At 40.7% G+C, this 26,319-nt stretch overlaps 1 protein-coding gene and 2 long non-coding RNA genes across 4 annotated transcripts in view; 1 reads left to right on the forward strand and 2 right to left on the reverse strand.

Moving 5' to 3' along the window:
- The window catches only part of LOC134188001 (uncharacterized), a 6,262-nt gene extending 4,305 nt beyond the window's left edge, over positions 1 to 1,957 (forward strand). For both annotated transcript variants that reach the window (XR_009971225.1, XR_009971226.1), the window contains exons 6-8: positions 1 to 152; positions 731 to 876; positions 1,768 to 1,957. The exon at positions 1 to 152 is cut by the window's left edge and continues 73 nt beyond it. This is a non-coding gene — a long non-coding RNA (uncharacterized LOC134188001). The remainder of the gene's footprint in view (positions 153 to 730; positions 877 to 1,767) is intronic.
- Positions 1,958 to 7,048: 5,091 nt separating this feature from the next.
- LOC134188153 (uncharacterized) lies at positions 7,049 to 10,270 on the reverse strand. Its single transcript, XR_009971280.1, has 3 exons — positions 10,138 to 10,270; positions 8,308 to 8,365; positions 7,049 to 7,391 (listed from the first exon to the last, which is right to left on the reverse strand). It is a non-coding gene; the product is annotated as an uncharacterized LOC134188153 (long non-coding RNA).
- Positions 10,271 to 10,577: 307 nt separating this feature from the next.
- LOC134187589 (uncharacterized) lies at positions 10,578 to 26,022 on the reverse strand. Its single transcript, XM_062655742.1, has 18 exons — positions 25,902 to 26,022; positions 25,795 to 25,834; positions 25,405 to 25,442; positions 25,017 to 25,340; positions 24,684 to 24,938; positions 24,484 to 24,623; positions 24,284 to 24,424; positions 21,836 to 23,129; positions 21,637 to 21,774; positions 19,983 to 20,114; positions 19,799 to 19,921; positions 12,269 to 12,394; positions 12,088 to 12,213; positions 11,900 to 12,025; positions 11,717 to 11,839; positions 11,525 to 11,650; positions 11,169 to 11,294; positions 10,578 to 10,717 (listed from the first exon to the last, which is right to left on the reverse strand). The coding sequence occupies exons 1-18, from the start codon at positions 26,020 to 26,022 to the stop codon at positions 10,578 to 10,580; spliced, it is 3,639 nt and encodes a 1,212-aa protein (XP_062511726.1).
- Positions 26,023 to 26,319: the final 297 nt, after the last annotated feature.

Here is a 26,319-nt window from a genome sequence, read left to right on the forward strand (position 1 = left end):
CAGTTGCTGATACACCACTATTGATGATCAATGACATTTGAAGTGAGATTATCGTAGATGAGAAAGAGCTACCTTCACTGGAGATTATTGAAAGCCCGCATCTATCACGGTCATCGAGAGGAAGAATTGAACTCCCATATCTTCCATTACAGGTATGGTATGGTGACGTTGTGTTGTATTATGTATGCTATGGACAATCACAGGAACCATGAATGTGTGTAGCACCCACCGACACACACACACACACACACACACACACACACACACACACCACACACACACACCACACACACTCACACACACACACACACACACACACACACACACACACACAGACACACACACACACGCACACACACACACACACACATACACAGACACACACAGACACACACACACAGACACACACACGCACACACACACACACACACACACACACACACACACACACACACACACACACACATGCACACACACCACACTCAGACTAGTCTTTTAAATGCCTGTTGCTGTTGTCTGTAAGTGTTACTATAGTTGCTGAGAATGTTGCAATGTCTGATGTTTCTTCTGCCCTCATTTGAGTGAGAGACTTGCATGTACCGGTACACTCAAATATGAGCCACTTCTTTATAAATGCATTTATTTATTGTTTCTGATTTCATCTACTTGCTCCTTTTTCAGATACCTTAGTATTTCTCGTTGTAACACTTGCTTATTTCTTTTATTTCAGCATCGTTTAGCACGACCGGAGCGAGCAGATGTTGAGGAGCATCCTCTTCTGCAACTAATACGTGCTATGCCGTCGCCCACGTTCTTCGAGGATCTCATAGATATTGAAGAGAGGCTCGGATGCGTGATGAGAGGAGCAGATGAAAGGTAAGATATTACACCAACAATGACTATAGAACTAGAAATCTCCAGATTGTCAGTATAATTATCCAAAGGATTGAATGCTTTCCATACTTCTGTGTGATGCATGTCGATGTTTATATATATATATATATATATATATATATATATATATATATATATATGTATGTTTGCCGCTACATCGCTTCCCGTTTTGAACTGTAACTGCTGCAGCTGAAAGGGCTTTCACAATGACATTCTTTGTAGTCACATTTCTTTGTGCTGTATTCTACTTTTGCAGGCTGTAGTTTAGTGGTACCACCAGCATGGAACTTACGCGCAGTCCTCTGCAGTCTACCTCCTTGGATATCATGTGTTACAGATAAGTAGATGCAAATGTTCATCCAGAATTCTGAAAGTGTTTATTCGTAAAGTTAGTATTAGTCATGAAGGAGTGATGTTTATTACTGATGCATCTCTGCTGCAACCTTGGGGTTTAGTCAACAGGGAAAGCTTGATTGTTATATAATTGAATACATTCACACAATCTCATGTGAAGTGTATGGGCCCCTTTTTGTAATATAATGAACTTGACACCAACATTTGATATCCTTGTCTTATTTGTCTGGGCACATTAGTCATTATGCATCTATTTTGTTGGTCGAAACATGACTGAGACAAAACGTGTATCTCAGCATCAACGAGTCTTATTCGTTTCAGCATCAATGAGTAATGTTCTTTTCTAGTAGTGAAGGCACTCATTGTGGTAGTGTAACACAATTCAGCTATGAATGTCTCCAGTAAATCTATGCTTTACGTGAAACTCAAATACCTTTGTTGGAGACTTGCTATTACCAATTACATATTGGGTTTCAAGTGTCTTGAATGTCGTTATTGATTGTTTTCATTCTGTTGCAGGATGATCAGATCTACAACCTGTGCTCACAAGTTTATTAAGCATCAACAATTTCTGTTGTTTCAATTGACACTTTGTGATGTGCCTTTCTGATTTCAATTTTCTGCTTGTGAAGACAACAGTTATGATGCCCTTGTGAACTGTCATCTGCCCTTTGTCTGTCCGTGTTTGTTGAACGTACAATAAATGCAGTCACACATTAAAGGCTTGTCATAAGAGTCCCATACAATCATCATCAAATTGTCATCCCAGCAGACGATCCCGATCTTGCTCACACCTTCAGTATTCCATGCTTTTTTAGCCCACGAAAAGCAAACAGAAGGTATTAGTGTTCCCAGTGCAAAAAGCTGGATGCAATTTTAATGAAGTCACATGTTGCCTCGACTAACAAAATTTGAGCCACAAATATTTGTATGTGTGTATGCAAGGTTGCTGCAAATTGGAGTTACAGAGTCCTCAATGTGTTTCAGTACTTGTATTGTAGATCAAGCCTGTTTTTCAGTGATGTCAGCTTGATAAACTTTAGACATTTTACAGGTGTACAGTCGGTATGAGTGAATTCGTGGGAAAAAGGGGATGTCAAGTCAGCCATGTTTAATGTGAACATGCCTGTAGTATTTGGCCAACGCCATACTCATGCAAGTAGTTGCATTTCTAGTTGTCTCGTTGTACTGGCTGTACCAGTTTAGCTCAGTGTGTTTCTTCTTTGACCATAGTCATACTTGAATTGTCTAGCTAAGAGAGACTTCATTATTTCCGGATTAAATTCTCGTTATGACAATTAAATTGATACTTTGTCAGTTCAAGTCCATGCTTTGAAATGACTAAAGACAAATTTGAAATGACTGTGAATGAATCTGATTTGACACAATGCCAATTGGAAATGGCAACATTGTGATCTTGAACTGACAATGGAAATTCGAACCTACAAAGTACCAATTGATTTGACAATTGGGATTTGAATTTGATCTGGAAATTGTGTAGTTTTTCAGGCGTAATTAAAAACTTTGCTGTTGCTTTCGACCTACCACAGTACAACCCTGATTATCCGGACTTTTCAACAGAAACCAAATTGTCCGGATAATCGAACATTCGGAAAAATGAAATGATGGTGTGATTGACTAGTGCTTTTTGGTTGCTAATATATTCCTCCGGATAATGAAAATCATCAGATAATCAGGGTTGTACTGTACCTCTTCACAGCAACAGAGCTGGCTGATCCAGCAGAGCAGCATTTTGCACCACATTGTGTGTGAACGCAGCCAACCGAATCATATGCTAAATTGAGTGTATGCCGCCTCTCTGGTCTACGGATTGTTTTGTGTGAGTTATCTCTCAGCTACCTCCTCCATTCCTCTTACCAGTCAGTCAAAATTCTAATATGTAGAAATGATTACTACTTTTGGGTTGTTTCTTGTAATGAGAATTATGCGATAGACATATGTGTACACGAATGTTCCATTTGGGATAAAACTTGTGCAGTTAAAGGTCATCTATGTTACGTTTAGTGATCACTGCCACCAGAACAATCAGTTGTGACTGAAATTTGAGATCCCAACTCAACACAATCACTACACATATCCAGGCATCGACATTCAATAGACTCGAAATACTGCAAAACAACAGAGAAGAGCAGACGCTATCGTGAAAGTGATCAGAGTAACGGTACCACTGGCTACATGCATCTATATTGTAAGCAGAGCATTTCTCAGTCATCAATTAGGAATGTGCTGTGTTCCCTCGTAGACTGTATCCACACTAGATCTGCTCTAAAGTAGTTTGCAATAGAACTTGTTTAGAATCTAAACCAGTTACGTTGAGAGCATCCGCACTTAGCTTTCTCGTACTAGACCAAACCATTGTGTCCTATGTTGCAGCAACTCTCCCTTTCCTTCCTCGGACTGCTTGAGGCGAGGCGCTTTCTTTCCAGAATGTATTATAAGAGTGTAAATATGACCAAGAAGAGAGATGCACTTGCACCAGGCATCGCTAGCAGAACGCGAGTTATTATCACGTGATAGGCTTTAGTCAACGTGCGACGTCCGAGCGGAATAACGTGTATGCCATCCGCACCCTCTTGCCACAAGACGCTGCCAATAATGGATTCACTGGCGTCTATCTCAAGGATAAGGGGTCGGTCAAATGTACGGTAGGCCAGGATAGAGGCAAGCGTAAGCTTCCGCTTGAGCGTTCTAAAAGCATCGGGACAGGTCTTGTCCCATGAAAGTTTGCCATTATTTTCTGTCAAGCGCCGCAGTGGCGTGCAAAGCTGAGAAAACCTTTGGATAAACTTCCTATAGTAAGTCGGCAACCCTATAAATCTACGTAACTGTTTCAAACAAGCCGGGACTGGTCAAGTTTTGAGACACTCTACTTTTGTCGGATCTAGTTCGATGCCATCTTGACTGATGACGTGACCTAAATACGAAACACTAGGTTGTAGAATATGGCACTCGGAAAGCTTGAGCTTTAGTCCAGCCTCCCGAAACCGTTGGAACACCTCTTTCAGTCGCTTCGAGTGTTCTTCGAAAGTGTTGCTAAACACAATGGTATCGTCAAGGTTGGTAAGGCAAACTTACCAATGCAAGCCAACCAACTTTGACTCCATCAATCTCTGAAAGGTCGCGGGTCCGTTACACAGCCCGAAAGGCAAAACTTTAAACTCGAATAAATCTGGTGTCGTGATGAATTCCATGTTGTGTCGGTCAGCGGGATCTACTTCGATCTGCCAGTACCCACTAGCTAAATCCAAAGTAGAAAAGTATCGTGAGCCTGCGAGAGCATCTAGACTGTTGTCAATGGGCGGGAGTGGGTACGCATCCATCTGTGTTTCCGCATGCAGTTGACGGTAATCGATGCAAAATCGGATAGATCCATTCCGTTTGCTTAGCGTTCTAGCATTTCCTTTAGGTGTTTCTCACGTCGTGCTGTCTTTGAACTGGCAAGCGCCGTAGTTGCTGGCGAACGAGAGTCGCGTCGTTTGCTTCTATTCCGTGATATATTCGTGAAGTCCGGCCGATGTCCCTTGGGTTAGTTAAAAAATATCCCTGTATTTGCATAATAGTGGCTCCAATTGATTGCGTTGTTCACTTGGTAAATGCTCGATGACAAAACAGGTCAGATAGAGTCCTCTCACTGTCTAATCCCGGGTGAGTTTCTTTGTCACAACAGTTAACTGATGTTTGGTAGTCTCTCTCATCATCTTGGATGGTAACAAAGTGGCCGACGTGCGTGTTTTTGTAGATGGTCTGAGGATCAGTCGTATAATTGGCGAGTCGAATGGGAATGTCCTTGGCAGTTGCGTTAACAAGCGTCCTATCTACTAGAGTCTGGCTACGGTCAACAAATTCCTGGCGAGGCTCTACCATCTCGCAGCACATGTTAGGCGGATGACCCGGTTGCGGTACTATCGCGGCAGGTACCACTATTTCGTGAAATGCTGGGATGACCACAGTCTCCTGTACTGCAACTTGGCATGGCTGTGGCGTCGAAGCAGCTACCAACAGCGGTACGCGAGTCGGTTCAAACTAGAAGCCAGGGTGTGTGTTAAAAATTTGATGTCGAAATCATGTTTGTTTTGTGAAAGTCGACGCCAATGATAAAATCATGGGTGACGTGTCTACATGCTATGGCGGGTTGGTGATATTTCGTGGGTCCTATAGAGACGGTAACCGAAAGCGATCCAAGAGCAACTAGCGGGTGACCGGTCGCTGATATGATGTTGTGCTGCACAGGCTCAAGTTCGCGTCTGAGTTGTTCGTGGAGCGGTTGGCTCATTACCGTTATTACTGCAGACCCCATGTAAATTAGCAGTTGCGTCGAATTGTCTGTAATACCCACTACTCGAGTTAGTGCTGGTGTTTTAGCTGTCCGCGATTTATCTCTGCTTTCCTTATCATGATGCTTGGCCGTTATATTAGAACATGCGTACTGCTGCCGAATAGTATTCACACACACTGCCTGCACGTGACTGAGTTGGCCACTCTTCCAGCAGATCGCTTTACTAAGCCTCAAAGAGCTCCGTCAACTTCGTGCACTAAATCTACTATATTCTCTAAGGCTAGAGTAACTAGTAGAGTCTTTGGCGTGCTGCCGACAAGTCGTGAAGGCCACCAATGACTTAATTCATAGCATCAGCATTGGCCTTCACTAAATTCAATACGTCGGTAAGGTTAAGCGGGTGACTAGCGGTCCTACGAGCGTTTGTTTCTGTGGTGGGCATTGCAGCGTCTTATCTGACGATTTCGATCTGACAGTCCGTCAGTGAATTGATCCCTTGCGATTTGGTCGCGTGTGGGGAGCGTGAGAGACGGATACGCCAGACGTGCCAAGTTCCATCCGGGAACGCGCTAATTCCGCTTTGGATTCCCCATTCCGTAGGCGTCCAACAGGAGGCTCTGTTCGTACTTCATTACATGACTCTCCTAATTTAAGCTTGTAGCCAGCGCCTTCTTCAGTAGCAGATAGTCGACACAAGTGACATCTTCGAGGCTGTCGCAAACTTTTTTCGCGGAGACGAACGATTAGGGAATTTCGTCGGACATCTGAACTCCAACCATTTAATTCGGCGCATAACTCAAAGGTAGTAAATCAGTCCTGGAAACAAGACTCTTGCCACTGTACAGCTCCGCCATATCCGGGTGAGTGGCGGCTCCGCAGTGTGATCTGGCGGTGTGTGATCGGCAAGATCCTCATTCGTAGGCTCGGTCATTGAGACACTCCTGTCACTATTGTAACGGTATAATGCAGTATGTACTTTACAACCACGAGGTAGTCTGAACACTCTTAACAACTGTATTCGCTACGCATGCGTATCTCTACATCACTTAGCGGCAAATTGTCATTTCGCTATAGTAGCATTGCGCAGATAATTTCTTGGAGCAATAGGTAGAAAGTTGTATTACAACCTTGGGCTGCTTTAGACGTAGCTCACTTCACTTGGCCAAACATACAGCGTCTGTATCAAACATTTGATGACCTCTAACCCAAGTAGGTAAGATCACTAAACAATGTGGTCCCGCATACAAGCATACAGGATAGACATTGTCTTGAACTGCAAACGAGCTTAAGTCCAACACCACGTAGCATTGAGATAGACAAATACAATGACTGGAGTAGAGAAAAAGACGCTGCAACCACTAAACACACGCATTGCTATGCAATCTCAAACAGATGTAAAGAACATGATATCAACAGAAATTATAAATGTATTGTTTTGTATTGCTAAGAGATGCCTTTTCAATGGCCATCTCTTATCAAGTGACTAACCCATCGCCTAGCAACAGCAATCAAGAGACTTTTTGGAAAGGTCATACAATGTAAAGCAGCACTGATGTACCGATTGTGTTTGTTGCTCAAGGGAACATTTATATATTAGGAGAAATATCTGAACAATTCACTTCAGGTAATACACTTCTACATATATATGCAATTAACTGTACCAAATAGGTTACGACAGCTCCAAATAACATAATTCAATAACAAACTACCATCTATATCCAAATACACACTTAAACTGACGATGACGCCGCCGCAAATTCAACAGTAACATTTAATGGATTACACATACTGTACTGTTACACTACACTAATGTACGGTTTTTCCAGCTGCCGAAAATCAAAGTCATCTAATAAACAAAGACGTGTTATACTAGCCTAGAGGCTACAAAGATTCAGTTCAAGTAGTTTCCCGTGCAGTAGCCATAATGCCAGTGTGTCGTTTTCTGTGCGTGCGCGCGCGCGCGCGCGCGCGCGCGTGTGTTTGTGTTTTTGGTGTGTGTGTGGTGTGTGTGTGTGTGTGTGTGTGTGTGTGTGTGTGTGTGTGTGTGTGTGTGTGTGTGTGTGTGTGTGTGTGTGTGTGTGTGTGTGTGTGTGTGTGTGTGTGTGTGGTGTTTGTGTGTGTGGCGTGTGTGTGCGTGCGTGCATGTGAGTTTGTGTGTGCGAGTGAGTAGGTTTGTTTCTGTGTGCTTGAAGGTGCCTACGTGCGTGTGTGTTAGAACAGGTGAGAGTTGAACGTGGCCGGAAGACAAGGAACGGGTGAGGAAAGAGAGAGACGAGAAAGACATGGGAGGGAAGAGATAGGGAGAGAAGTAGAGAAGGAGGGAGAAAGCGTGCAGGAACAGGTGGCGGTATACAGGAAGAGAGAAACAAAGTGAAAGGCGGAAAAGGGGAAGGGTGATAGCGAAACAGAGAGAGAAGCTGGGAAGGAAAAAGGATATATGTGCAAATAAGAGATAAAGAGAGGGGAGAGGAGAGGAGGTTAGGGACACAGGAAGGGAGAGACAGAGAGAAGTAAGACAAGAAGGAAGTAGGAAGAGAGGGTGAGAGGGAAGAAGGGATGGAGGGAATGGCTTTGTACCAGACCCTCTCGCGCCGTCGTTCCCGGTTCCCGTATAACACGACAATGCCACTGGCCACGTTGGCGCGAGAGCGTCTTGTACGAGGCTAGGAGGGCAGAGGTAAGGAGAGGGAGATAGGGAAAAGGAAGAGGAGAAGTTATATTTCGCTAACAAATATCCTTGTTTCTGTACCCGCTTGTGATACCTGATTCATCATCAGTGTCCATACAATTGTTGCCAGACGTCATGTAAATTTCGTTCAGCTGCAGAAAATCAAAATCAACTAGAAAACGAAGTATCGTCTGCTCGCAAGCGAGGTACGCATCACAGCTGTTCGCTGTACTGTCTGCAGGCAAAAAGGCCAGAAGAGAAAAGCAAAAGGAGGAAAGACTAAACAGAAATCAAGAGCCAGAGAAAAGAAGATAAGGGATAGGATACAAAATGAGAAATGGTGGGGCGCTGAAACGAAGAACAGCAATACTACCATGATACTAAAACATTATTTCAACATGCATTGTAAAATTTGTGACAGTTAAACGTAGTAGCACCGCATGGAGATTTGACATATTAATTGTCTCACATTGATATCATAATATTATACCTTCATTAGTAATCACTGATGCATTCGATTGACTTTAGATGCTGATAATGGCGCTAGACGGCATGTTTAGAAAACATTCTCTCTCTCTCTCTATTGTTAGAAAATTTGCGTTTGCTCTACTTCATGCCGTCCAAAAGGCTGCCTCCGCATAAAACAGAACTCTCACCAAATACTAAACTTGTTCAAATAGAGATACAATGCCTAGTATCTCCCTGCAGGAAGATTACGTTCCAGCCAGCCAAAGAAGCAGAGAATGGGGCACGAGTTGTTCAAATCATTCCCTGTATGTAGCAGAAAGTATTACTCTTTGTCTTCGTTTGGATGTATCTAGTTTAGGTTTAACCATACCAAGTACTCGTAACGCGCCCAAAATGCAGCGAGACATGATCTATGAACTAATCTAAGAAGAGTCTCCTTTGAGGCTCCGAAGTTGTATTGACACAGTTGATACTTGCGTAATAATTTTGCCGATCCAGTTTGCTTTAGCCAATAAATGAAAACTTGACATCATATGTCTCACAATCCTTACCTTGAAAAGTGCACAAGTATCGGTATTCCTTGCTAACCAGTAATCAGAGTCACGCTCATACCAACTACAGGTACTAAACACGCCCACACCGGTAATTTCAATGCTTTATTTTTTCCTTACAGTAAACGAATGCAGGCAAACGCTTTTGTTATAAAGCGCTACCTTTCATCTGAGATATTGTTGATTTGGTGAGAGCTATACACACCATTCAACATTGTCACGTGCATCAAGACGAGTAACGGCAATGTAGGTACAGCGAGAAGACACGGGCTGTCGACCAGGACATGAGTGCACAAAATACGACGACCTCTATTATCACCCGCACTCAAACTTTAATTTCAGCGACTGCTCGTGTCTTCTCGTTGTACCTACATTGCCGCTACTTGTCGTTCAGCTCGCGACAAATGGGAGCCTGTCCGGGAGCTACGTCAAAGAGTAGCTGAAAAAGGAAGAGTGAAGAACGCAAGTAGATAAGAGAAGGAAGCGTTACTGCGTGAGTGCATAACTGGAAAACAAAATGACGAACTTTACCGTGATAGGTATACATTGGCGGTGTTAGAGTTATAACGAGACTGACATGAACCGGTTGCTTGAGGTTCGGTCAGAAAATGGGGCTAGAGGGAAAGGAGCTACAGTCCTTCGTATAAGAGCAACTTGTCCTAAAGCGCGATGAAAGACAACGAGAACGCGAGTTTAAGAGAGAGCAGATGGAAGCCGAGGAGGCATTGCGAGAACGTGAATATGAGCGAGAACGCGAACGAGAGGAAAAGCGTAGAAAACATGAGTATGATCTGTAGAGGTTAGAGTTAGAGGCCGGCGGTGTATCAGGAGTTCATTAAACATAAATTCACAAATAGGAATATTTTCATTTTGTAAGAATAAATGGAATAAAGAGCAATTCTTACCTTTACTGATATGAGCATGTCCAGATGGGAAGATATATTGAGATATCTCAAGACACTGTGAGAATGCTTCTTCCGCTTCTTCCCAGTAATGAAATTTCATATAAGTGACTCCAATAAAATTACAAGCTACACAAACATGTATATATACAGATATGAGTAATGCTGCTCAACTAATGCTTTCGCAATTGCGTGACGCTCATGCGCAATGCGAAAGGCGACCGCTGACGTAACGTCTATGCTATCTACTACTAGTGGTATATACTCACTGTCCACCATTGCCACTGATGCTGGTGCTTGTTGTGCATGTAGTTCACGTAATGTCAACAGGAAAGGTAGCAATTCAACAAAGTCTTGTTGCTTCCATAAGCAGTTTACTGCCTTATTCAATACTATACCACATTTAGGCAATTGAAATGCGACTTAATTCAATTGTATAATATTTATATACCATCCGCCTTGTCAACGTAAATAAGTGGAATTTGTTCAAGAGTATTCAAACTCTGCTTGTAGAGCTCCGTTGCCTTCCTAAAATCACCCTTTTCTTCGTACAACGATCCGAGGCGTACAAGAGCTTTAACAGCTGTACATAAGAGAACTTTTATAACATACACATTGACAATGAAATATACCGTATATATTACTGCCACTGTAGCTTACGCTGAAAGTATCGAGACAATCAGCGGAGAATGCAGTAACGAAGAGAAACTATGTCATATTCAGTTAAACTACATTAAACGTTTGTATCCTTCTACGTGATTAATTTTGTATCCATCCATACAGGTGGTATGGTTACGAAAAAATTCTTAAAGAATAAAAACAAAGAAAGACTTGCAAATTACTAGTGGTTTATCAATACCATGCACAGTCCCTAAATCGTAAAGCAATTTCATAACCCACGTATACATATGAAGAGTTATCATCTAATAAGATAAGGTTATAGTATTAAGAACTTGTTCTTGACCTAAAACTTAAATCCAAAAATGCCATCTAATTAGTACATTGCCACCAGCAACAGACAACACATATCTGACCCTTTCTCATATCATAATCGTCTGCAGGCAATACGGTTTTGTATATTTCAATTGAATCTGACAAAGCTTTTTCTGCTTCTCCCAGTCGCTGCAACTTCAAACAGCATTCTCCAAATTCCAAGCAAGCTAAGATTTACATTTGAAAAGCAAACGATTAAAGATGCTGCAACAAAATCCCAAGAATTTTTCCACATTATTAATTGTATACAAAGACAAGTAAGAATTAATATTCAGAAAATGCGATTAATGATATATCAGAAGAACAATTATCAAACGTTAACAGTCCAAATACTAAAAGCAAAGTGAAAAAGCTACATGAGTTTCAAATACACTGGAGTAAAGTCTATCGAACTTACCTTGGGCAATTTCTATCGATTTTGGAAACAATTTTTGTGCGACAATATTACAGAGTTGCGACAGCAACGGTGAGCATTCAGTATATCGATTTTGCTTAAATAGACAAGCCTGAAGTCCGAGCAACGCTACAGAAGCGTTACAAAGTTAACCACGAAGATATTGGAGACCACATTTTGATAAATTTGACAAACCTGTAGCACATTGAACGGATTCAGATGAATTTTTTTCAAAAATGAGCAAACTTTGTCTGAACACATTCTCAGCATCTACCAAGTTGCCAGTTTTCAGATAATTAAATCCAAGAGAGCAAAGGCCTACACGTCAAATAACGGCTTCCAACAAATAAATGTACATTGACATCACAATTTATGTACATTGACATAATCTAGGATGAATGTCGTAGCGAAATAATCGATAAAATCCAATAATTTCTTGAAGAAAAGAGGACGACTTCTGTAGCATACCGTTTGAGGCATAATGCTCTTCCAATTTGTGTAATACTGTGCAATCAAAGTGCATTGAGATAGAGTAGATAACCCGTTTAATGTGAAATGTGACTCACCGGTACAAAGATTTAGTAAGGTATCTGGTAGATGTTTCCTAAATGTTTCAACACATTCTTCATATATTTTGATGGCTCCAGCCGCTTCTCCAGCAGACAAATAACAGTCAGCTAGCTGAGAGAGAACTGAAAGCAAATATACAATTCGGAACAAATCGTTATACATTTCAAGTACACTGACGGTATGCGACAATAGGATCGTCACGATCACGGGTTGACCTCGCAACAGACAAAGACTCTTCTGCCATACGGGTGGCTTCGGATATATTTCCTAAGCCAAGGTAACATTGACCCAATTCACCTAGAACTAAATAACATACAATTAATTTAATAAAATTTCATAGTGAAAGGTAGAAGTAGTGTGTGTGTGTGTGTGTGTGTGTGTGTGTGTGTGTGTGTGTGTGTGTTTGTGTGTGTGTGTGTGTGTGTGTGTGTGTGAGAGAGAGAGAGAGAGAGAGACAGAGAGAGAGAGGGAGGGAGGGAGGGAGGGAGGGAGGAAAGGAAGGAGGGAGGAAGGGAGGGAGGAAGGAGGGAAAAGGAGGGAGGGAGGGAGAGAGAGAGAGAGAGAGAGAGAGATGTATATACATACACATACATATATTATAGTAGCCGTCACCCGCCCTGTGCGTGGTAAGAATGGCGGTAGCACCTAGATAGTAGCTATACATAAGCCAAGGAAGCGTAAAGTAAACTTTCGCCAGTCATTACTTATTCTAAATACAAATTTACACACATGTGCACATGCACGCGCACACGCACATGCACACTCTTTCTCTCACATCATGCACACACGCGCGCGCGTCATGCAGCGAAGACGACGCACCGGCTTACTCCGACTAAAGCTGGCGCATGGCTGGGGAGGAGTAGCGTACAGCGGCTGGCGAAAGTACGTCACACCCGCTTTAGTATCAATGGTGTGGCTGATTCTCGGCTAATTAAACAAACAAACTCCGGCGCATCTCATTTCAGACCGCCAAAGTATGGTTAATGGCCGATGGAGGCATTTCAGGCAAAATCAAACTGGACCATTCGTCTCGGACTGCCGCATTTCGCGACGATCAGAGACCGGCGACGTGTTGATCGGCGCGTTACAGACAGACATCCATCTTTCCTGACGGAACCGCTTTATTGTATAGTACAATATAGTATAAGATAGTATAGTATAGTATATATATATATATATATATATATATATATATATATATATATATATATATACATATACATGTAGTTATTTCCGCGCATTTACTTGCATGCAGGTACAAGCGGAGATTAACACACACTTTCTTCTCGGACTCTCGTAACGATAAGAGCATGCCGGCATAGCGCGAACGAGTACCGATAATAGTTCATTGAGCGATGACATAATACAAGTCCCAAGGGACTACCCGTCCAATCGATACCCCATATAGCTAGTATCATTTTTTCATTGCTACGTCTAGTAGAGGGTTGCTACTGAAAATAAGAGACAGATTGGCTAATTGACACATTATGCTTAGAAGAGGCAATACGAGCTGTAATCTTGAGAAATTGAAGTCTAGAAGGTGTCTAAGACCTATAGAGTCTCAAGTACAAGCGGATAAAAAGCTGCCTGCGCCAGACACATTCAAGTGATGTCGTTCTTGCTTCAACATCTCTCCTACGTCAGATGCTGCACCTGGACAACTTGATGCTTGAGTAAGGAAAGACGGTTGTCAGACTTTCGAGTCGATAAGTCAAAGTATGCAAGTAAACTGCGTTCGAAATCAGGATGGTTATATATATGTATATATATATATATATATATATATATATATATATATATAATATTCTTCTTGTATGCAAACTACCTCAAACTGCACCAGACTACCCCAAACTACCCAACCCATTCAGTCTCTAAACATAACTACATTACAGTGACAAGAAAATCCCACAAGTCATCAAAGTCCAGGTTCAGTCTATTGTATAATAGCTTGGCATTATACTGCCAAATTCTCACAAACAACTGTTCCTTCACATTTGAGTATGTCTGAGACGAAGGTATGTTGTTCATTGATGAAGCTTTTGAGGCTATGATCTTCCGCATCTCTAGACTTGAAGGCCAGTGTGTTAAACTTTATAAACTGAACGAATAGAAATGATCTCCTGCTTGAGTAACCACCTTGTCATGCTTTTCATCTTTCTCTATTTCACCGGCTTATATATGTATATATGTATGTATATATATATATATATATATATATATATATATATATATATATATATATATATGATGTGTACAAAAAGTTCAAATTAGCTGTCTATTTGTGTGTTTGCGATATGCGGCCATGTCTTTTGTCCGTTCGCAACCGAAATCGGCAAGCACACTTGGCAAACAAACTGAGAGTTTTGTGTAAAAAATTAAAAAATTGACAATTGGGGTTCCTCTCGATGGGTCGACCACTGCGTAAAATTTGTTAATGGCGTAAACGTTACGCATTCCAGTTTATTCGAAAACATGCCCACACCAGTCCTGTGTACAATATACGTGTTGTCATCCTTTGAAAAGCTTCGAGCAATCCAATAATTATAGTCGATGGAAACAAATCCAACCTACGCGTTTCCTGCACATAAAGCTACACGGGGAGTGTGTTGAATACTACCAAAAAGCGAGCAGAGCAAGATTCGAATTCAGTCAGGACATCCGGGACTTCGCAAAAATGTCTTGACTTGTTCGCTCAGACTGCGTCTTCTGTCAGAATGCTACGGTATCTTGACCGTAGGAAGAAAGCGCCTGGATCTTTCAGCATTTCGCGCTCTTCGGGTTTCCTCGGCTGTCTGTGGTGTTCCTGCTATCGTATTCATCCTGGAAATCTTTTGTCATCCTGTTCGAATGTCGCCTTGTCTTTATTTTCTCCTCTTTCCTGCTGGACAACATGGTCATTCGGGAGTCTGATGTATGCCGCACCTTCACCCTGCTCTTTGAGCACTCAGCGCTCATCGTGTCTATTCGTCTGCCTGTGCTGCTACCACAGTGTCCTCTACACCTAATTTGTTTTCTCATCATCGCACTTTCTACTTCCTTCCCTATAAATCTTTACAAATCATGTATTTCTGTCGTCTTTTGACCAGTAGTGCACTTGTTTGACATATCCAGTAATAATACTTGTCTTTCATGTATGTTTTTTGTTTGCCCCATGTGTGACATTTAGTTATAAAAAAATATATATAATATATATATATATATATATATATATATATATATATATATATATATATATATATATCGGACAGTTTATACGACATGTTCAGGTCTTTATGCTTTCGGTGTAAGAAGGTGCAAAATAAATTCCTAGGAAAGAAACGCCTATATGTAGCTGTCAATGATTAAAATCAAGGCAAAAAGTTACTGTTGGACATTATAGTTACTCATCCCTGTACACTGCATTACATCCGATCGAGCAAAATGATATCATGATATGCTGCATCATCAAAGAGTGATAAAAAAACAAAAAGTATTTGTTAGCAGCAATGGACCTATGACACGTGTTCCGAACTCTTGCATTGGGAGTGTTTAGATATTGGGGTAGAGAGAGCGTGAACACATTGAAGGAGGCTGACAGTCTTGCGCCAGCAGTACTTGACATGTATTGGGTGACTCTTCAAACTATTAGCTTCGTCAACTAGTAGTGTGAATTGAAAAGGAAATGCAGATATGACTCATATTAAGGTTGCAGCAAATATAGAACAGACTGCACTCGCTACCACTGCGATGAACTAATATCGAAGCAAAACATTGCAGTATCGATTTTAAGTAAATTAGTTTCATTCTTGCAGGATAGTGTTGATAAAAAGTAGAGGTTGCATTTGTGTCTAATTAGCGTATGGTAGTTTACATAGTGACTGATGTGATTGCTGTAGCTCATACTCTGTATGTACGTACAAGGCATATTTCAAACTTTCAGAGGGAGGGAGGGAGGAAGGAAGGGAACCGGATTTGAATGGACGGCCAAACGTTTTATTGTTCATACCGTACTTTGGGCCTATCTTGTAGTAGTTGTTCCAGTTGCATTGTTTGTCTCGAATGTAATCTCAATCTTGTAACGTCATATCTTGTCCTATCCCTGATTGCCCAGTCAAAAGATATCTGCAAGGAGCTTGTCGACGAGTGTTTGATCATATCCGGAGAAATCACGACGTTAGTATCATTCCAAACGAGTTTGTTGTTCGTCATTCTTTGGAACCTCGCAGTTTGTACGGTAAGCCGCACGAGTTGTAAATTGACCGGTTCCAATGCTCGTGTGGATGCGTCTTAATGTTATTCAAGCTATGAAGAGATCCATGCCATTGACTAATGAAGTGGAAAGCCCGGATGTATTGCATGACAACACAAACACTGTCCAACGTGACGAGATCCAAATACGACTGATAATGTCCTTGGCGGTGTTACTACCAGCCTTGATCATGAAGAGTATAGCAAAACGAAATCTCCTCAAGCGACAGTAACGGCTTCAAATTTAGTACGCAATGTCAATCAGGACGATGGTATTCCGAGGCCAATAACAAAGAAGCTGTCAATGCGTCGTGTAAATTGAAATCTCCTGCGAAATTAAAAAATTCGATAAAAATAAAGGTAACACGACAAGTACTGGTGAATTCATTTTGAGAGGAGAAGAAGTAGACGATGAACTCAATTCTAAACAAAGCAGCTTGACACTAACAACCAATAATCCATCTCTGCTTGTTGTCAGAGAGTCACAAAGGAATGCTACCAAAGCATGGAGAATTTGGAAATTGTAGATTTTGAATCTATTAGTATGTCAATCATTCAGTCTAATTCACATGTCCATTATAATTTACAAGATTTCTTCAGAGAATGTTGCATGATGTCTTTAGAAAATCTTACCAAGACAGCAACGATCTGATGGCATGGACACTATTTCTCGCCCCAAGATTTCTCTTGCAACCAGTGAAGCGCGGTGGAAGTCTGGAGCAAAGGAATAGGAGCGTCGCTTTTTAAAAAAAAATTAGAAATTTCAATTTTGTGGAGCTGTTTCGATTATCTATGCCTCGTCCTAATAATTATAACCAAGAAAATGCTGAGTCGTCTGATTCTTCCAAGGTTTTATCATCTTGTTTGATCAGATCTATAAAATCAAAAGTGAAGAATGAAGAAATTGCTTGTGAAAGCTATCTACCAGAAAGTTCAGGTTTGGCTAGTACATCTGAAGAAACTTTCCAGCGTTTCCAAGACAAGTATTCAAAACGTAAACTCCAATCTCTACGGTTTAAATGCACCTCAAGACATCTTGTCCTCCAGTTCAAATGTCTTTTTCCAATTTTTTCGGTTCTCAGAGGATGTCCAAATGGTCTAGTTGCGGCTTCAATGGCTACAATCCTGAACATATAAAACAATTGTCAGAGTTTGATTGCACTGCAAATCATCTGTTTTCTTTGTGTAATAGTTACTTAACAGGTTCATACCCGACGTTGTGGCTACACCTCTAGCTGGTGCTAAAATGATTGCTTTGCAAAAAAATATGAATGATGTTCGACCAATTGCTGTTGGCGATTGCTTTCGTCGTCCGACTGCCAAAATTGCATGTCATGAGCTCAAGCAAAAGATATCTTCTTTTTTTTCTCCAAGTCAGTATGAAGTTGCAATGCCTGGTGGAGCCCAGCTGATGGTTCCGCTCATTCAGGCTTGTCTTGAAAATAATCGGGATTAGGTTGTCATGAATCAAGATGACAAGATGCATTTAATACCATTGATAAATATGCATTTTGTCTGAAGTGGCATAGGTATTTCCGGAGTTGTATCCATTTGTCAAATAGTGTTATCACTCCTGCAAGGGTCGCTGCTCAAATCGGATGTCAAAAAATTGTATACTTTCTGAAGAAGGTTTTGTAGCAAAGTGATCCCCTAGGGCTATCGCTATTTGTCTTAGTTCTCCAACTAAAGCTGATTCATGCGGCTAAAGAACAGAAGGCAGTATTTTCACCTAACTATCTTGACGACAGCGTAATTCTTGTGTCAAAAAAAAGAAGTAATCAAGTGTTATAATAACTTGAAAGACAAATTTTCTAGTATTGAATTAGAATTACGAGATAATAAGTGTCAAGGATTCTCGCCGATGGGTATCAAAGAATGGTCTTTGATTATTCCCTTTTCAAAGATAGTCTGGTAGTTTTAGAATGTGCAATTGGATCTTTGTCTCCTCTTTTGTCAAAAATAACTGCTTGAAGCAAGTCATCAGCCAACGTCTTCTTGTCAAATCTTTGGAATATAAATGATGCATAAATGGCTACGTCTATTCTTTGATCCTGTGAGATACCAAAAAATATAAAAAATGCTTTGATCCTTTCCTTCAATGACTGTACCATCACAAATACGTTTAACTCTATAATTGGGTGCAAGTTATCTGGACTACGAAAACAACAGCTCTCCCTTCGCATAAGTCAAAGTGAACTGGACTTACTCAGTCATCCTCTATAGCTGCACCCACCTATTTGGAAGCATAAGCAAACAATATCTCTCATATTCCTTTACAAGAAAGACAACTGGCCAATATCAGCAATTGGTTTCAACATGTCGATGACTGTTTAGACACCGCTGAAAATGGGTGTGTATCTAATCATCTGTACAATACCTTATGTGATTTACATCAGACATGTGAATCAAACAAACAGCACATTCCTGATCTGCAACACCTGCCAGAACATCCAAAAAAGGTTGCAATCTAAACTGTTTTCCAAAATCAGAAATTCTGCATTTGAAAAACTTTTCAGTGAATGCAATTCCTCCAAAGACAAATTAAGAGTCATCAGCTGTAGAGGTTCCATTGCAGGTTGCTAGTTAGACGCCATCCCAAGTTCGCAGACATACCCTTTGTCAATTGCAGACTTTTGTATTACATCACTTTGCGACTTGGTGCCGCTCTACCAGCCCTTACAACTTTAAACAGTTCTGTTCAAAATGCAAAGAAACAATACACGACACAGAATATCATGTTCTCATTTGCAAGTGGGGAGAAGGCGCTATTTATCGTTATGACAGTATCACAAACAGTGTTTTCAAATGCTATCTTCAGTTGGGTTTCGATGCCGAAGAGAATTCACAAACCAGTTTGAAGGAAGGCAAAGACAGGGCAAAGTATATTATGATTATGTTGAGGGAAAGAAGCTCTTGTTAGACATCACAAATGCTCATCCATTTGCCAAACAATATATTAAAAAAGGTTTCATGAATGCATGCAAGTTGCGCAGCAGCAGAACGAAAGAAGGCAAAGAATATAAAATACTAGCAAAAATCTTTAGATTTCACCTATCTCTTTCGTCCATTTACTATAGAGGTGTTGGATCGTTGCGGTAAGGATGCTGAGTCAACACTTACAACGCATCAAAAATGGCTCCAAATCCAAATAAGGGAAGAAGGAAGGGAGAGAAGGAAGGAGAGTAGGAGGCAGAGAGGGATGGAGGAAGGAAGAGAGAGAGGAAGGGAGATAGAAAGTGAAGAAAGACCGTAATTAGCTAATGACATTTTTAAACATGTTTGCAGCTCACCTCGAGCAACGTCAACATGATCGGCAGGTAGCGTCTGTCTCATAGTAGCCAGCACTTGTTCTAAAAGCTCCCGAGCTCCATTACAATCATTAACAGATAGTAGACAGACAGCACAATTAAATTTGACTAAATATATAGGAACACTACAACAATGCATATTGCTTCGATGCAAGACATTGATGTCACTTACTGATTGTAATAATGAGATCCGATCCTTCAACAAACTGCGCTTTATGAAGTGCTCGTTGGTACATATCATAGGCACGATCAAACTGAACAGCTGTCATATATACATTGGCCAACTGGTTCATTACTGTAGTTCAAAGATCAGTCACTTATTTAACTTAAAGATTTCTCGTCTTTATATAACTAACCTTCTATGGCATGCCTTGAATAAAATTGTGGGGAATTGGGCGAAGTATAAATATCAAGGAGACGTAAATAGAGACGTTCAGATTCAGCAAGATGACATAACTGTAAGTGCGAATTAGCCATTTCTACATAAACTGAAAGCAAAACACAAAGTTAGGTCACTAGAAGAGTACGAATTGCACTACAACAATTATTTAATTCAAGATCAATGTTAGTTGTGCAAGAAACAAGCAACATCAAATATAAGCATGATTGGTTTAACAACACAAATGTATATACGTTTACCCAACAACATCATTCGGAACAGATCTAAGACGCAACCATGAAGAATATTGACTTTGAAGCTATGTTAAGTTAAAAGAAGTGACACTTACTTGTGTTGCGCATTTCAAATTATATCTTATGATTTATGCATAATTTTGCAAGATATAGCTCCGGTCTAACTAACTCGTTAGTTGGTATACGTTAATAGGCGATCTAATAAAAAATTAAAAAAATTGATTAATGTTGTGGGACAACGTAGCCCTACAATTATATTCATTTAAATATTTTTCTACCTGTACGGTGTAATGAAACCGGCAGGTACCATATCTTTAACAATGGGCTTTGAAAACTAGGTTTTAAAATTTTCGTAAGTTATTGAGCAAAGTACTGCAAAGACATCAGGTCTGGCGGCTAAGTTTAGATGTGTGACTGTGTCTGTCACGTTCAAGAATGTGTCACGGCCTTAATGCGGATTAATCACCAATTTGTGTAAAAGTGTAATTGATGCATGCGATTGCCAGGTCCATGGACGACTACTAATTTACGGGACTTTGTGATCGCGTAATACTAGGATCGCTTTCAACGATTTGCAACTAGAGCAAAACAAAGCCTAATTTCGCAATTTTCTGCGATAATCTTATCGTGATTTCAGAACAGTCACAACTGTGGAAGCGTTAGTCTAAACATTGTTTCGATTATTAGTATGAAGAAGCATTAAATTGCTATGGCTGTTATCTAAGAAAAACGAAACTGCTTTCCAAGCAAGAAACGACACGAACCTGTATAAACGCTGGTGTTCAGTGCGCTGGTAACTAAAAAGAAGAGTGTGAGAAGGAACTGGCCTGGTTATACAGAGCCGTAGCAAACAAATAGATAGTGATCCGGCCTATCGCATATTACGTCCTCTAACAAGCTTGTTGTACCGTAGCCTAGTATTTCAGTTTCCACGAAAGCTGAAAAAATTGGTCTGGAAGTTTAAGAGTACCTAGACCTAAAGCAGAAAGTTTCAAAATGTGAAGATAGCATGTATTGATGAATAACTTAACCAGCTATATAATTTTCTTATCTGAAATGGAATTAGATAAAATAGGCTAATGGTGGAAGTTAACTCTAGCAAAAAGGGTCCGCAGCCTGACTAGTTCCTGCTGATCACATTGAACAGCATGTGAGAAAGTATGCAAAGAGATCATCATATCCACTGGCACACTGGCACGTGAATTAGGAAAGCAGTAACAATGAACGCATGCGCAGCTGTCCATTGGCTGTCCGTTGGTCCGTTTTCCGTGTAATAAGGTATTAGTGTAATCCTAGCGCGGAAAGGTTCAGTCGCCACCGGTTAATAATCAAAAGACAATTTAAGCTATGTAACATCCTGTGTGTATAAGAAATTACCGTCTAAATAGAAAGAATTCTTCCACACATGACCGTTAAAGACAATGTTCATCACGTCAATTGCTTTCAAGTAATAGCTCAGAGACTCAGACGCATTATGCTTCAGAATGTTGCATGATAAACCCATTTGATAGAGAGCTAGAAGACAACAATTCCATAAAATTCTGCTTTTACCTTTTCTGGCAATAAGTTACATTACCATTCGTGTAAAAAGTAACTTTGGAACATGGGATTTCTTCAACTCCCTTCAAACGACATTCATTGTGTAAATACATCCCAATTGGTTCGAGAATCTTTAGTTGTCTTTCACACAATCGAAAGCCAGTATTAACGTGACGATTGCAAATGCTGGTATCACAAGCTCTCTGAACAACATCCCAACACACATCATAGTCACATTGGGTCGTAAGAATCCTTTCAGCGACACTGTAAAGATGAGGAACCATTTCCACAAACTTGCTGTCTTTCAATTGAAGTTTAGTGTTACGTAATCCTTTTGGCAAAATTTGCTGCAAATGCTCAGCCAAGCAAGTGAGTTTAGCGTGTAGAATATGAGGCTTTTTGCGGAGACGCTGCCATACTGTTGACTGTACTAGAGCATGAACATCACATCTGTAGTTATCATCCGTTTCAACTGTCGTAATAAGAGCATGAGATAACAACTCTGTTAGACTCTTACTAAACCTACGAAGTGCTTGTCTGTCTCTATTTGAAAAGGTCAGTAACTGGAGAAAGTCACCTGGTATGTTTCTGGATGACATTAAAGATGCGAACTCCAACACACTCAAGGCATCATCACTCACAGATTCAATATCAAATTGCCACGTCAGATAGACATGGTTTGCGTTCTTCATCCAGAATTGTGCAAAAAGCAAAGTTCTTTGGTCGATAGGATTGTCAGCAATGCGACATATCAGTTCATGATCAAGTGTTTCAAGCTGCCCAGGATGATTTACACAGATAGCAGCTAAAGGGGCCCTCAAATGACTAATGTGAAAATATTGCAAAAGTTTATCAATGTTTAAAGCTGTTGCTATCATCTCCTCCTCTTCTCTCTTCAAAAGGTGATAATAGTTACGACATGACATGTTTGCTTGTCGTATAAATGTGCCAATATGTGCAATGGCTAACGGCAATCCTTGGATCAATGGACAGGTTACTAATCTTCTTGCATAGTGCAACTCATCTTCATCAACTGGATGTGATCTGTTAGCCCAACCAAATAATGCCGTCAAAGCATTGTCGCCTAACAGATATTCAACTGTAATGACATGGTCAGCTTTTTGCGACAATTTGTTATCAGTACAACAGCGAGTAGTCACCAAAATGTGAACATTTGAGAATTCATGCGGCAAAACTCGTAACAATAGATCAACGTCTTCTACATTATCATACAATAAAAGAACCTTTGACTTGTGACCAATGTGATGCAGAAAGATTTTGTTCATTTCATCAAGAGTACCACTGAACTGTTGAGCTAGCAGTTCACACAACTATAACAACAGCAAAGTAAAATCAGCATAGAGTCCGCAAAAGAACAGAAAGTAACCATTTTCCCGTATTTTCGGAAAGTAAGGGCACGACGTCGGGTGGCCGACCCTCTTTCTGGTGCCGAAAACCTCCAGATTAGTTCTTTTGGCGTAATTCCTAAGCCACACCATCCGGGAAAATGGCGACTAATTTTGGACGACATTTCTTCGTCAGGAGGTAGCAGTGTCAATGATGGCAGAGATCCATAACTTTGCTCTCTTTCACATTTACGCTTAGATGACGAGGTAAAAAGAGTTTTGTATCTCAGGTCCAGGCGCTGCTGGGAAAAATAGACACTCAAAGTGCGTATCGCATCATTCCAGTGCATCCAGACGATCGTAGCCTTCCCGGTATGAGATGGCAGAGTAGGTTTGCATAGATACTGCTCTCCCATTCCCACTACGCTGCGCACTATAAAGTTTTCCGGGCGTCGCCAATACGCTATTATGGATAATGTACAATAATGGTGTAACCTTCGGCGTTCACTACTTACACGACTTCCTTTTCTGTGAGGTTCCCGAGTCAGACGAATGCGCAGAAAACTTAGCAATGGCACTAGAGATATGTAGCAAGCTTGTGTTAGTGGCTTGTCACAAGCTTAAGGGACCAACGACATCGATAACGTTACATTGGGCATTGTGATACCGACAGGGTTCAGCTTCGCGTCCCTTCGGAGAAAAAGGACCGCTTACGGGAGTCTTTGGCAGTATGTGCTGATCGTAGTTTGGCAGTTGAATCTGCCTCGGCGGCGCGAGGGCGAGCCGCGCCTCCCGAACAAGGAATGACCGCGAGCTTGCGCACAATTTCCCGCAGGTCTTGTGCAGTCCTCCTCCGCATAGTTTCCGTTGGCGACTCGAGCAGTGTGTTTTCTCCCATCCTTCCTCCTCTCCGTAAGGGTCACATAATTTCTACGTAAAAAACCGGAAACGGAGTCTGGTCTGTAGAGACCTGCCTCCTCAAGCATCAAGGTGAGAAATATATGGACTTTTATAAGAACAAGTAAGGAGTCAAATGATGCTCGTCCAATCAAGGTATGGAGTCAAATGCTCCTTATAGAGCAAGATTTATAGAGTATCAAACAAACAACATTACAGCAAAGTATCGATTTTAAACTCACGTTTTCTCTAATTGACGTTTCCAGCATTGCCCAGGTTTCGGCATTGTGAAAGAATACTCCGTCGCTGTACACATCTCTGAACATGACAGCAAAACGAGCAGCAAGAGATGATTTGCCAATACCTCCAAGACCGCGGATCACCTACAACAATACACAGATTGTATTACAAGAGACGCTTACTGCAGTAATGATCGTATCACCAGCAGACAGAATTTAATTTCAGCTGATACAGTAGAAAAGCGAATGTCGTTTTCAAACAATTTTTTCCTCATTTCACTCAGTTCATACTCACGACCATAGAATCGCTTGTCATCACAAAGTTTTTGAGGAAAAATGAAGTCTGAAAGTGAGCAACAAAAACCAGTCAAATACATGATTGTAGGTTGTTGCTTTCACTTACGTCGTTTTTCCTGTCTAGCACTTTCTCCTCCTCTCTTTAACTCTGTGACTTTAGATTTCACGTCAACCAAATTACATCTTCTTCCACGTGCGCAATACCAATCATGTAGCATCTTGAATGCTTTTTCTCTTGTTGTAGGAATGTCTCTTTCAATACAATCCATTTGCTCTGAAGTTACTCCAAGAAGTTGCCCCAATTCTCGCCATTTTGTTCCCACTGCCACAGACAGATCAAAAAGTTCATCTTCAGCAGACACTATACCAACAACATAAAACGTCAAATGTTAATAATCCTACATGTATTAGTAAAGCCAATTAACTTTATTGCTACTACCGTTTTCACTAGGTCTAAGTTCTAAAGCAACTCTTTCCACCAATTCTTCTCCAAAAACGTCTTCTGCATGCAGTCGACATCCAGCATCCAGCAAAGACTCACACAGAAGCCTGATGGTCGCTCGCTTGCCGTGCGTTTTACGCCAGTTTTCCAACATGACAGCTGACTGATCAGTCAAATTAAGTGAATACGTATGTTCAATGCGAGCAACATCGCAAGATTGAAGGGCATGGGGACGAAGGTAGCGAGCTACAATTTTCCATTTTGGTTCAATTCTTTCAGACACATGTCTCAATTGAATATTGCTCGGACATGCATCAAGATCTGCAGCAACAGAAAAAAGCAACTTATAGACCAGAAAGCCACCAAATCCGAATTCATGACAAACCTGCTAAACAATGCGCAATCTGTCCCTCGTCGCTAATACTATAATAATAAAAAAACATCAGCAAAGCCTTGTGCAAATTGATGATAAACAGCTGTTAACCAAATCAGTCACATAGACATTGAAAGCTTGAGTTTTTCTTAAAAGTAATTAACAGGCTAGATGTGTTTCTCAAATTCTAAACATTTTTATAAAGTTTGCAAAAGTAGGCACCCAATGATTGTGACGCATTCACCGTACAAACGCCAGGACAGCTATATAATTTTGCTTTAGGAAATCTCTGTTGTACTATAAATATTAGCGTTGAAAACAATAGGATCAATCAACAATCTATAAACTAAATTAATAAAAAGTGTGAGTGTCTATACATACAAAATTGAGATAGAATCTTACTCGCATGTTTCACTAGCACTTTGGTCTTCAAAGTAGTCATCTAAACACAGAATGTACCACATATACCATTAGAAATCTGTCTTTCCTTAACTCTAAAATGTCATCACCGTAAGAATGTCGTTTAGGTATGTTGCTAGTTGATTTCCAAGTTGTGTTTTCCAACTGTTCAAACGTATGTCTAAAAGTATCGATATCTCGTTTCATCAGTTCACAATCTTTTGTTGTCATAATTTTATGTTTCAGTGAAATTTTCCTTCTAGATAAGCGACTCATTGCTGATGTAACAAGGTAACATCGTTGCAATTGTGAATGTTCGAATTTAGCCTTCACGTATCTACTGAACCTACATTTTTTCAAAACTGTAGTGGATTGAAATGGATGATCTGTTTGTGGTAAATGTTGAGCACCACTTCCTTTCTTGTCTAAGCTGGTAAAAATTTCTAATTCCTTCATACTTCTTAACAAACCGTTGATGTTAAGTCTTATTTCTTCTTGGTCCTTCATGCTCACGACCTCGTCTGTTAA

This window comes from Corticium candelabrum, chromosome 12, assembly GCF_963422355.1.
Source record: "Corticium candelabrum chromosome 12, ooCorCand1.1, whole genome shotgun sequence".
Classification (NCBI taxonomy): domain Eukaryota; kingdom Metazoa; phylum Porifera; class Homoscleromorpha; order Homosclerophorida; family Plakinidae; genus Corticium; species Corticium candelabrum.